Raw genomic sequence first — 12,338 nt, 5'->3', positions numbered from 1 at the left:
TTAGAAGAAGGAATGTCAGAGTGGGAGGCCTTTAAGACACAGAATGGACCTGAGAGGGTTCTTAGAACACAGAATGCCAGAACTGGGAGGGCCCTTAGAACACAGAATGTCAGAGCTGGGAGGGGCCTTAGAACATAGAATGTCGGAGCTGGGAGGGGCCTTAAGTAATCATGTGATATAGTAGAAAGAGCACTGGACTTTTTGAATCATTTGATGTGAGCCTGACCTCTGGCTGGGACAGTTATTGTCCACTTGACCTTAATAGCTGTGTGACTTTGGCTGAGTCCCTTAATTTCTCTGAGTCCATTTCCTCATTTGTCAAATAGGGACAATAATACGGTCATTTCTGAAGAAGCAGCTGGAGAGAAGTGACTCACCCAAGATCTCACAACAGTTCAGTGTTAGAGGTGAGATTTGAACCCACGAACAAAAGACACACAATGATCATGGAAAATGTAGACCCGAAGCTATCTTTAGTGAAAAGAGCCAATTAATTTGTCCAAGCCCTTCCTAAGCTCCAAGGGTTCCACGATTGTTAACTGGCCCCAATGAAGAAGACAACTACCCTTAATGTGGGTTGGGAGAGAGGAGGCATGGAGACCTTTTCTGAGATCAACTGAAAAGTACCTTTGATGAGCTTCTGGTGGGAGCAGCAAGGGCCCCCTCCCCCAGGGTAACATCCCCCAGAGATGGTTAAGCCCATCCCCTTCTCAATCCGCACATACCTCTCTCCCTCTACCCCATTGCTTTCTGATGGCACCCAACTCTTGAAGCAGCCCACAGCCATATGGAAATTTGGAACCTCCAATCAAACCCTTCCCTTTTAAAATAATCTTTGTTTTGCAGATTCCCACCCTGAGCTAATGGTAGACACCAGTGAACCCTGGAGTCTCTACCCTCTACCTCTGTCCCGCCCCAGCCTGGGGAGACAGGGAATAAGAAGGGAGAGTTGGAAGAACGTGATTAGAAGGGCTTAGGGGAATGGGGAATGGAGATACACAGTTTAGGGGTGAATAATGAAATGGACTTTTGTGGTCACTGAGTTTTGATATAGGGCCTGATCCCTACTGGGCCTTGGAGAGCCCATTTTAAAAGCATGAGGACAAACAAAAAAGTTAATCAGAAGCCAGTCCTAACAACAGCACATCTAATTGCTTTTGAAGTTCCTGGTTTTCTCCACTCTCCTCCTAGGTTCTAGGGTTGACAGTAAATCAGGGGCTGTCTTCCACCGGCTCAAACAGCTGGGCCTCCAGGCCCTGAAAGGCAGCCAGCAGCTGCTCGGAAGGAACAGCAGAGAGAGCTGTGACCACTTGTTTATTAGTGCAAGGTGAGAAGCTCCATAGTAGTGAGAAAATGGGCCAGAGAGGCAGTCTGGGAAATCAGGTGTGCACCAGCACCATCTCACCCTACACCACCACCCAGGTGGCCTGCTCCGAAGAAGGCCAATCTCATGGCCTCTTTCCCACACAGAGCAAACCAGGAGGGACAGAGGCTATGGACTCAGGCTTTTTATTGGTTGGCTTCTTCTTTAGTCACCCTAAGTGACCATTCCATTCAACTCTATTACACCAACTGGCAGCATCCTGTTGGCTTTGCCCTAAGGGCCAGTAGGCGGCACACACACATACTAAAACATACACACACACACACATAACACACACACGCACACGCACACAGAGACAGCCTTAGGTTGGGATGTTTCAATGTCTCTCAGAATTATATTATTATAACAAGTACAACAAAATTGGACTTTGCCATTAAATAGTACAGAAGGCAGACCCAAGTTTACCATACAAGCATTAAAAATACTCTGGACACTCAAGCAAATTACAGTGCAAAGCCTATTTTCACCACCCAACAACAGAGGGGGATGGGGTGGGGAAGCGAAGTTTTCAAAAGACACAGGGGCAGCGTTGGTATCCGGGCATGGGAATGGTAGGGCATCCTTTGCCTGGGCAGGTGGAGAAACCTGGCCACTTGTCTCCTGCCATCAGCAGCATGTTGGACCCTTCCTCCCTTTTCCTGTTGCTACGTACAGGGGTGGCCCTGTTCTACTCTCTTTCTAGGTGGAGATCAGGGTATGAGACCCTGCCTCAGCTGATGAACATGGAGCTGGGTGGGGACCACAAGGAGGAAGAAGTCACAGCCTAGTGGGAAGCATGTTTCTGCTGGTATCTGTACGGCTGGTCTGGCGGGAAGGTTACCAGCTTGTGGCCACACAAGGTGGGGTGGTCCCTAGGACAGTAGGTTTTTAGATTTCAAAGTGCCAGGGTTAAGATGTTTGAAGAAAATAGGGTCATTGAGAAGGTGGTGACTATGCCTTCTTCTCCAATGAATGCAGCAAGAAGGTAATTACGTAGGGGAGAATTTGGGTGACCTCTTCATAATGGCTCCCTATATCCACAGGAAGCCTTCCTACGAGCAGGCCATGAGCTTGGTGGTGGAGAGGATGGGCAATCCCATTGCAACAAACCCCAATACAACAAAGGGTCTTTTCTTTTTTCCTGTTAGAAATAATTTCCACACCCCAGCAAACAGTTCAAAGAAATAAGTGCTTTCTCATCTGCTTACAGCAAACTTGAGGCAATGGATAGGTCTTGTACAAGATGCTTCTTGCTTCTCAAATTCATTTCACTTAACAGTCATTTTCTATAACAAAAGAACCTGGTATTGACTGCACTGTAGGTAGGAAATAGAGAACTGGCCTAGAGGAAACTTGGAGAGAATGCCAGAGCTGGGAGGGCCCTGAGAACAGGAGATGTTAGAACAGAGAAGGTCCTTAGAACACAAGGTCAGAGCTGGGAGGCATCTTAGAACCCAGGATGTCAGTGCTGGGAGGGCCCTTAGAACACAGAATGTAAGAGCTGGGAGAGATCTTAGAACACAGAACATCAGAACCTCAAGCAGCCTTAGAAGGATATCAGAGCTAGATGGGAACTTCCCACATGGAGTGACAGACTGATCACAGCATGCTGCAGCTGGAAAGGCCCTTCCACTGTGGTATTTAGAACAGAATGTTAAGTGCTGGGGATGGGGGATGTGGCACACAGAACATGAGATTTCGCAGAGATGTCAGACTGTCAGGGCCTTAGATAGCATAAAAATTATGGAACTGGGGTGGAAAAAGCCCATTAGGGGTCATGCAATCCAACCCCTCTCATTATTCCAAGGAAGAAACTGAAGATGAGAGGGTAAATGTGCAGTCAAGCTAATCCTCTGCCCCAGCCAAGGCAAGCCTTCTGGTCTCTGGTTCAGGGCTCCCCGTGCTCCCATGAGCACCTTCACACTCAATGTTGGGGTGAAAGATCTCTACGCTTTTGCTCCCCACCCTCTTCACCCACCTCATACATATGTACAAAGTTGCTCTGCAAGGAAAACTTTACCTAGCTCCCTGTCCCCCAATGGAAACAGCCAAAAGAGAAAGGTGAGTGGGTGTGGTTTGTCCAGGCCAAACTTATGGCTCTCTCTGGCTGGTGTTAGTGGTCCTTTACCCCAAGGCCTCTGGGAATGCACTCTTCTTCGGTGGGCAAGATGCTCAGAGGAGGAACAGATGGTCTGGGACCCATCCCAGGGCCCACCAAGAGCTGGAGTGGGACCTGCCTTTAGTACCCAGCCAAAGGACCTGTGTGTGGACTTTACTGGGAGGCCTTCCCACCAATCACCTGCCTGACTCCCTGTCCCAAAGAAGGAAGCCCTGGGCTCAATATCACCAGGAACTGGATCTCCCTAAAGCCATGGTCCTATCGTGTTCTCGGCCCGATATTGTCACCTATAGACCCCAACCCCGGCTGCGAAAGAGCGATGGGGTTCAGCAAAGGCAGGGAGCAGGAAGGTGTGGGAGGGTCTTGGGGGCATCCTTTGGCTCTCAAAGTGTGAGGGGACACTGGCCAGGAGCAGAGGCCATCTGGCACTTTACCAGATGAGACAGGAGCATGAAACTAAGCAGGCGGGCGGCCTTCCTGGTGACTGATGGTGCTCTTTTGGGTTATTACTTGAGGAAGAGGTAGACTCCCTGTCCTAAGGAGTCAAATACTCTTTGGCGGGTAGAATTCAGGCCTTGGAAAAGGGAAGTAGGAATAACAAAGTCTGAGGTTGTTGGGTGGGAGGGAAAGGGAAAATTTGCCTTCTCTTTGGGGATTCAGGAAGAAATGAATCATAGAACATACACAGAATGCTAGAAGAGACCTTAGAACACTGGTTAGAGAAGGAAGGGACCTTAGACCACAGAACATTAGAGCTGCTTTAAGGACCTTAGAACAGGGAACATCAGAGCCCCGAACGTTAGAACTGGAAGCAATGTCAGAACACAGAACATTAAAACGTGAAGGCGCCTTACAACACTGGGAAACGAACGTTGGTGTCTGAAGGGAACCTTAGAACCTAAGATATGGAGCTGCAGGGACCTTGGAGGTCCTTTGGTCCAGCTTCCTCACTTTACAGAAGAGGAAACTGAAGCTCAGATGGGGAAGGGACTCAGCCTGAGGTCACACAGCGCCTCACTGGCCGAGCCCAGGTTTTCCAAGGGCTTCCCATTCCATGATGCTTTGGTTGTTTCTTGGAAGGTGGGTCCTATGTACACAGCGGTCAGCAACTAAAACTCATTCCCCACCCACCCCAGCCCGTCAGTTTGATGTATTGACAGCTTGGCTTCCTTCCTCCCCTAGGTCTCAGGTCTTCCTCTCCCTGGGAAAGAGGGGGCCCTTCTGGTGCGGCTGTCCAAGCCCTGCCTGGAGCCTCGTGATTCAGGCCAGGGACGCTCCATGGGGGCCTGGAGTCAGGATTGGGACAGGATGATCCCAGGGAGGCCCATCCTCCATGGTGCCCATCAGTATGGCCTCCATACCGACTCGTCCATTCTTCCGGGGGTGGTCATGGCAGTCGGGGAGTTGCTGTGACTGCCGTCAGCTTCGACGCCATCACTCTGGTTGGCCAGGCTGGGGTTCATGAGGTTATTTCCCGGCCCGGTGCTGGTGCAGGAGGACAGCATGCGGGTGGGGGAGCGCTCCCCACCGGCCACCATGGAGAACTGGTAGGAACTGGAGGAGGTGCCATAGTACAAGTGGTAAGGGGAGGGATTGGTCTGGAAGGGCCCACTCTGGTTCTGGGTGGAGCCTGGGTAGGGAGGGGGGAGGTATGTGTGGTGGAAGCGGGTGGCCGTAGGCATGCTGGTCATGCTAATTCCGCCAATGCCTGTGGGGGAGGGGTTGGCCGTGTAGGAGAAGGCAGCTGACATGGCCCCCGGGTAATGCATCCGGGGGTCCGAAAATCTAGGCTCTGGGAGGCCTGGCAGGCTGGAGAAAGAGCGATCAAATTGGCGTGGATCGGAGAATGGACTTAAGTCAGATGTGCCTGTTAAAGGAAAGAGAACTGATCAGTAAAACAGGGAAGGTTTATTAGGGTTGTTATCAGGGGGCAGGGCAAGGAGAAGAGTAAGGGGCCCTGGGGGAGGCTCTAGAGTAGTAGACAGCCTGAGAAGAACACAACACAAAAGCCTGAGATCGTGGAACATCAGAGCTGGGAGGGCTCTTAGGACTCAGAATGTCAGAGCTGGAAGGGCCCTTAGAACCCAGAATGTCAGAGCTTGGAAGGTCCTTAGAACACAGAATGTCAGAATCAAAGGGACCTTAGAACACAAAAAGTCAGATTTGGGAGGGACCTTAGAACCCAGAATGTCAGAGCTGGGAGGGCCCTTAGAAGCCAGAATGTCAGAATCAAAGGGCCCTTAGAACCCAGAATGTCAGAGCTGGAAGGGCCCTTAGAACCCAGAATGTCCGAGCTGGGAGGGGCCCAGGACACAGAATGTTAGCATTCAAAGGGATCTTCAGAGTACCAAAACTTTAAAACCTCCTAGGCTGCCAGGCTGTATCTGCTCCCAGGGTTGCCCCCAGCCTGTGAGATTAAGGAAGATTCACAGACTGCTTAGGACACAGGACGAGGATATCAGCTCCCAGGGTAATTTGTAAAATGTGCTTAGCACAGTGCCCGGCGCACCATAGGTGCTATAAAAATGCTCATTCTCCCCTGCCCCCGTGTTCCCTTCCTTCTCCTCCTCCGAGAACAGAAGGTCCCCGGAGGGAGAGGTGTTTCATTCTCAGTCTTCTTCTGTACAGTGCCTGCCACAGGCCGGTAGCTGGTAGGTGCTGAATACACGCTTGCTGATTCACTGCTAAACACCTAAACCATTCTATGTTCTACTGGCTCCAGGTCGTTTTGGTGGAAAGAGCGATCGATGGAGAAGGAGAAGATCTGGGTCTGAGTCCCAGCTCTGCCACTAACTCAACGCATGGTCTTAGGCAATATCACTTAGCCACTCCGGGCCTCAGTTTTCTCTCCTGTTAAGTGGGGGCATCAGAGCTGGGGGGACTGATATGGTCCACCCTGCTCTGAATTCTCTGACCCTAGACTTAGAATACAATGTCAGAGCTGGACTGGGCCACAGGCCATAGCAATAGCTCTCATTCCTATTGCCTATAGGGGCAGCAGCGGCCAGAGAGCTGTCCTGGGACACCAGAAACCTGGGTTCAAATCCTGCCTCAGATACTAGCTCTGGGACTCTGGGAAAGTCACCAAATCTCTGCCTGCCTCAGTTTCCTCAACTATAAAATGGGGAATAATAGCACCTATCTCCTAGGGTAATTGTGAGGATTAGATGAGATAATATTTGTAAAGTGTTTGGCCCCGTGCCTGGCACACAGAGCTATATGAATACTAGCTATTATTATTGTAATTATTATTATCATCACAAGCACCTGGTGAAGTAGGTCTCTTATTTTCTCCTTTTTGAAGACAAGGTGACTGAGGCTCAGAGATATTAGGTGACTTGCCCACAGTTACAGGGCTGGTGAGTGTCAGGGATGGGATTTGAACCCAGGGCCCTTAAGAGACCATTTAGCACAATGCTCCCATTTTACAGACAAGGAAAGTCAAGGCCAAAGAAGGTAAGTGATTTGTCTGACCTTATGTGGTGAGTAAAGAGCAGAACTGGGATTCACTGACTTCTGGGGGTTGGTTTTTTGCCTTGACACATCGAACTGCTTCCCTTTCTCTGCCTTTCACTGGCACAGGAGCTGATGAAGCATCTTAAGGCCCATCAATGGCTCAGAGCCCTCCCTGTGCCCCCAGGACCCCCCCCAAACACAGAGCAGCACCAGCTCCATCGATGTTACCCACACGCCCTTCCTGAGGCTGGGCCAAGGGGCGGCCCCTGGAAACCTGAGATGCATACTGCCGCTGTCTGCTGGCCAATGAAAATAGTGGAAGGAAATGTTTATTTTCTTCTCAAAATTGCCCTGGCTGCTGCACTCACTGAATGAGCCCATTGAGCTCTAAGAATTTCTCTGTGTCGGGCGGTGCCCTGGGCCCCATCCCCGAACTGAGCGGGACTGGAGAAAGGCTGAGGTGCCTGGACCACTGGGGCTCTACCCCCCTTCCTTGAGCAGGCCTGGCTGCCCCGCCCCGAACAACCCCAGGGCCGCTGCTTCCTCCCAGGAAAAGGGAATGGGGCTGAGGCCCCGAGGCCTGGGCCTGCCTGGTGGTCAGCAGATAAACAGAAGCTGAGGGGGGGGGGCTCCCAGCTATTAATAGATGAAGACAGAAACCCCAAAGGAGGAAGGCCAGCTAGAGGTGGGAATGTGGGAGGCCAAGGGGAGAAAAAGAGAGTGATATCCCCCAGCCTGCTCACGCAGGGTGAGCAGGGGAGGCTGGGGGTGGGAGAGAAAGAGGAAGGGCCATGTGGTCCCTGGAGGAGAGAATGGACAGAGTACTGGGTTCAAATCCCACCTCACATGGTGCTGTGAGCAGGGCACTAAATCTGCAATGAGAAAAGCTGGTTTGGAAACCCAGATCTGTCACTTATGACCTGTGTGACTATTTGAGGCACTTGATATGAAATGGGGGCATTTGCTATGTTGGGCAGCACTCCTGGTGGAACTCTCTGATGTGGAAACTATATTTTAAGGCAACTCCCAGCTCTGACATCCTGTGTTCTAAGGCCCCTCCCAGCTCTGACATCCTATGTTCTAAGGGCCCTTCCAGTTCTGACATCTTGTGTTCTAAGGCCCCTCCCAGCTCTGACATCCTGTGTTCTAGGCGCCCTCCCAGCTCTGACATCCTGTGTTCTAGGCCCTCCCAGCTCTGACATCCTCTGTTCTAGGTGCCCTCCTAGCTCTGACATTCTGTGTTCTAAGGGCCCTCCCAGTCCTGACATCCTGTGTTCTAAGGCCTCCCAGCTTGACATCCTGTGTTCTAAGGACTCTCCCAGCTCTGACATCCTCTGTTCTAGGTGCCCTCCTAGCTCTGACATTCTCTGTTCTAAGGCCCCTCCCAGTGCTGACATCCTGTGTTCTAAGGCCCCTCCCAGCGCTGACATCCTGTGTTCTAGGTTCCCTCCCAGCGCTGACATCCTGTGTTCTAAGGCCCCTCCCAGCTCTGACATCCTGTGTTCTAAGGCCCCTCCCACAGCTGACATCCTGTGTTCTAAGGCCCCTCCCAGCACTGACATCCTGTGTTCTAGGTTCCCTCCCAGCACTGACATCCTGTGTTCTAAGGGCCCTCCCAGCTCTGACACTCTGTGTTCTAGGTGCCCTCCCAGCTAGATTCCACAGCCCCCATCTTCATCATTCCATGGCATCATCCCTCGATCCCTGGGCCTGGGCATGGCCAGCCCCAGTGGGGAGACCGCCAAGGCTACTTTGTTCTGAATAAAAGTCCCTGCTCTGAAATCTCCCCTAAGTGGTCACCCAGCCGTTACTCGAAGGCCTCCAAGGACGAGGAGCCCGGATGGCTGGTTCTTCCTGATGCTCCATTGGCTTCTTGATGACTCTCCCTCTTGGGCCTCGTGTTCTGCCCTCTGGGGCCAAGCTGAATGAGACTGATCCCTTCTCTGTGGGGCAGTGAAGACACATCTCCCTAGATGTTTTCCTAGACTGCACAGGCGCCATCTTCATCTTCCCATGGCATCATCCCCAGACCTCACCTCACACAGCTCCCAAAGATCCTACCAGCTTTCTCTCCTTCTCCTTGGTTTACCTCGATCTGACAGGTCAGACTAGGACACTGAGGTACTCCAGGCCAACCCCGTCATTCAACAGAAAAGGACACCGAGCCCCCAGGGGTTTAGGTGAACCACCTGCTTCCGGTCACACGCAGAGACCAAGCAGCAGCAGCAGCGTGTAGATTCCCACTTTGCTCTGGGGTGTCTCCTGACTTCAGGCCAGTGAATGATCTTTCTGGGTTTCCCCCAGAAGCAGCTACTGTATTTCAGCCCTAGTCAAAAGTGGCTCTGATCTGGCCCCCTTCGGTCCCCCTAGGCCAACAGGGCCAGGTTCTCAGTCACCAAAGCCATGGGGACAAGCTCACAGTCAGCTTGCTTCCTCCCCCCACAGCCCTGCTGTCACTAGGGCTGTGGAGGGGCAGTGGTTTTGCCCGGAGCAAGGGATACTCTAAATCAACAGGCAGCCAAGACAGCCTGCCAGACTGGCAGCCCCAAGCCTCTTGCTGAGGGAGGAGGGTACAAAGGAAAGGGGGAGACAGGGAGGTGGTCAGTCAGTCAATCAACAAACTTCTGATAAATATATCACTCACTGGATCAGGTTTTGGAGAAGCAAAGACACAAATTAAATAGTTCCTGTCTTCAGGAACATTGCATACCCTAGAACAGAGAACGTCAGATCTTGTGAGGGGGTCTTAGAACCCAGAAGATCAGAGCTGGGAAGGCCCTTAGAACCCAGGGTGCCAGAGCTGGGAGGGCCCTTAGAACACAGGATGTCAGAGCTGGGAGGGGCCTTAGAACACAGGCTGTCAGAGATGGGAGGGCCCTTAGGATGTAGGATGTAATAACTTAGACCAGGATGAGCCAATCAGGGCTGAGCTCTCTGGACCTTTCCCACCAGGGCGGCAGGGTGTGGGTTTGGCCAATGTTTTCTCAGGCAGCATCAGTACAGGGGAGGGAGGGAACTGTAGCCCAGGCCTAAAGACCTGTGTCTCATTCTGGCTCCCCCTGTCCCTTTCTGCCTATGGCCTCCAGGGACTTTACACTACACCCTAATATGCACCCCTGCAAAGAAAGGAAGATCCCTCGGTGGAGGCCGAGGTGCCCTTAGAACCAGACTCCCAGTCACCTTTCACAAATGATGCCTTTTGTGTGAGAGGAAGGGGCCATTCTGGGAGCACACCTGCATGAGGCCTCTGCTCCTGAGGGCCCACTCACTACATCAGGAGACGAGCCAGGACCGATAGAGAAGAGGCAGCAAAGTCTGTTTGTTCAGGTGTTGAACATATTAGGAGTAAAAGGTTTATTTATTTACTAGCTATAACTTAGGTGATGGTTTTATAAGTCATGTAAAATAACCAGATCAGAGGAAAGCAAAGAAATTTAAAAAAAAATACACATATAGACAAACACAGACACACAGTCTATGTTCCGAGGCCTCTTGGAACATCCTCTGACATCCTCTGAATTTCCAAGATCATGATCTGTGTTTATATTCTAGGTTCTCAGGGTCCTTCAAGCTACAATTTTCTGTCTTCTACCTTTCTAGAATCTCTGGACTCGTTCATCAACAAAAACGATATTCTGGGGTCTTTCCCAGGTCTCACATTTTATGTTCCAATATCTTACGTTCTAAGGTCCCTCCTAATCCTGTCATTCTATGTTCTAAAAGTCTAGAATATTCTTGAAAGAACTGTCGAGTTCATGTCTTTGTATTCTCAGAGCCCTGCACAGTGCCTGACCTATGGGAGGTACTTGAGAAAGGTTTCTTGAGTTGAACTGAACCTTGCCTTTTTGCTCTGACATTCCATGTTCTAAAGTCTCTTCTATCTCTGATTTGCTATGTTCTAACCCTCCCCCCACTCTGATATTCTGTGCTCTAAGGACACACCTAGCTCTGACATTGTGTGTTCTAAAGGCCTTCCCAGCTCTGACATTCTGTCATCTAAGCTCCCTCCCAGCTCTGATATTCTGTGCTCCAAGATACACCTAGCTCTGACATTCTATGTTCTAAGGGCCCTCCCAGCTCTGACATCTTGTGTTCTAAGGGCCCTCCCATCACTGACATTCTGTGCTCTAAGGACACCCTTAGCTCTGACATCCTGTGTTCTAAGGCCCTTCCCAGCTCTGACTTTCTGGGGTTCTAAGGGCCCTCCCAGCTTTGACATTGTGTTCTAAGTGCCCTCCCAGCTCTGACTTCCTGTGTTCTAAAGGCCCTTCCCAGCTCTGACATCCTGTGTTCTAAGGCCCTTCCCAGCTCTGAGATCCTGTGTTCTAAGGCCCCTCCCAGTCCGAAGCTCACAGGGTCCTAATGCCAGTTCTAAATTGGAAAAGACATCAGAGTTCACCGAGTTCAGCTTCCTCATTTTACAAAGGAAGGGCCTGAGTCTGAGCAAGGGCAGGTGATTTCCCCACTCTTACACAGGCATTAAGAAACAGGCCCTCTCCCTTCCAGCCCAGGCACTGAGATGATACTTGTAAAGTGCTGAGCACCATGCCGGGCACATAGCAGGCATTACATAAATGCTTAGGCCCTTCTCTTCCCTTTCTGTCTCAGCCAGGGCTGCCCCCAGTCATCCCAGGGAGTTAGCCCTCTGTCTCCAAGGCTCTGCAAGAAAGAGAAGCCCCCTTTGAGCCTGGCTTCCCTGTTCTGATGTCTAACTGGGGTACTGTCAGCTCTTGCTTGGAACAGCATGGCTGTTGCAGGGGATTTCATCGGAGCAAGCTGGGGAGGGTTCCCAGGCATCCCTTCCCCTCTGATGCCCTCGATTCCCTGGGGGAGTAATCCCAGTTGGCAGGGGCTCAGTGTGGCCTGCCCAGCACGTCCCAATATCTCTGGCAGGCCTGCCAGGACAGCATGCCCAGTAGAAAGCACCGTGACCTTGGAGTTGGGAGGCCTGAGTTCCTATCTTGGCTTGTACAGCCATCTGGATGAGTAACCTGGGGCAGGTCACCCAGTTCCATACCTTTACCACCCAGCTTCTTTAGGGATGAGGAAAAAGCACTGTGAACCTTCCATTCATCCCCTGCCATTTCTGCTTTCCCTCTCTTCCCCCACTACTCCCCAATCCATCCTTCCCACCTCCTGTTCAAGCGCTATTTCTAATGCCCTAAGATTGTATCTCTTTCCTGTTCAAAAATGCTGTGTGGCTCCCCATGGCCTCCAAGGCCCCATCCACAGCCTGGCTCTCATTTGCCTGCCCAGGCTTATCTTCCCTTTAGGTCTTCCACCTTCCAGGGAATCTGTACCTTCCCCTGCCCCTAGTTCTCACCCTATCTACGCCTAGCTCTGCCCATGCTGTTCCCTGTACCTGGAACGGTTCTCTCCCTCTTCTGAATTCCACTTTTG

The 12,338-nt window shown here is 51.4% G+C and overlaps 1 protein-coding gene across 1 annotated transcript in view; it reads right to left on the bottom strand.

Moving 5' to 3' along the window:
• Positions 1-1,698: 1,698 nt before the first annotated feature.
• Positions 1,699-12,338, bottom strand: part of RUNX3 (RUNX family transcription factor 3) — a 108,097-nt gene continuing 97,457 nt past the window's right edge. Inside the window, 1 exon segment of the mRNA XM_020983129.2 lies at positions 1,699-5,349. Coding sequence (XP_020838788.1) covers positions 4,826-5,349 — 524 coding nt within the window. The 3' untranslated portion in view covers positions 1,699-4,825.

This window comes from Phascolarctos cinereus, unplaced genomic scaffold (genome assembly GCF_003287225.1).
Source record: "Phascolarctos cinereus isolate Bilbo 61053 unplaced genomic scaffold, phaCin_HiC Scaffold_726;HRSCAF=1367, whole genome shotgun sequence".
NCBI lineage: Eukaryota > Metazoa > Chordata > Mammalia > Diprotodontia > Phascolarctidae > Phascolarctos > Phascolarctos cinereus.
The sequence above is the reverse complement of the archived record's forward strand: the minus strand, read 5'-3'. Positions and strand labels throughout refer to the sequence as shown.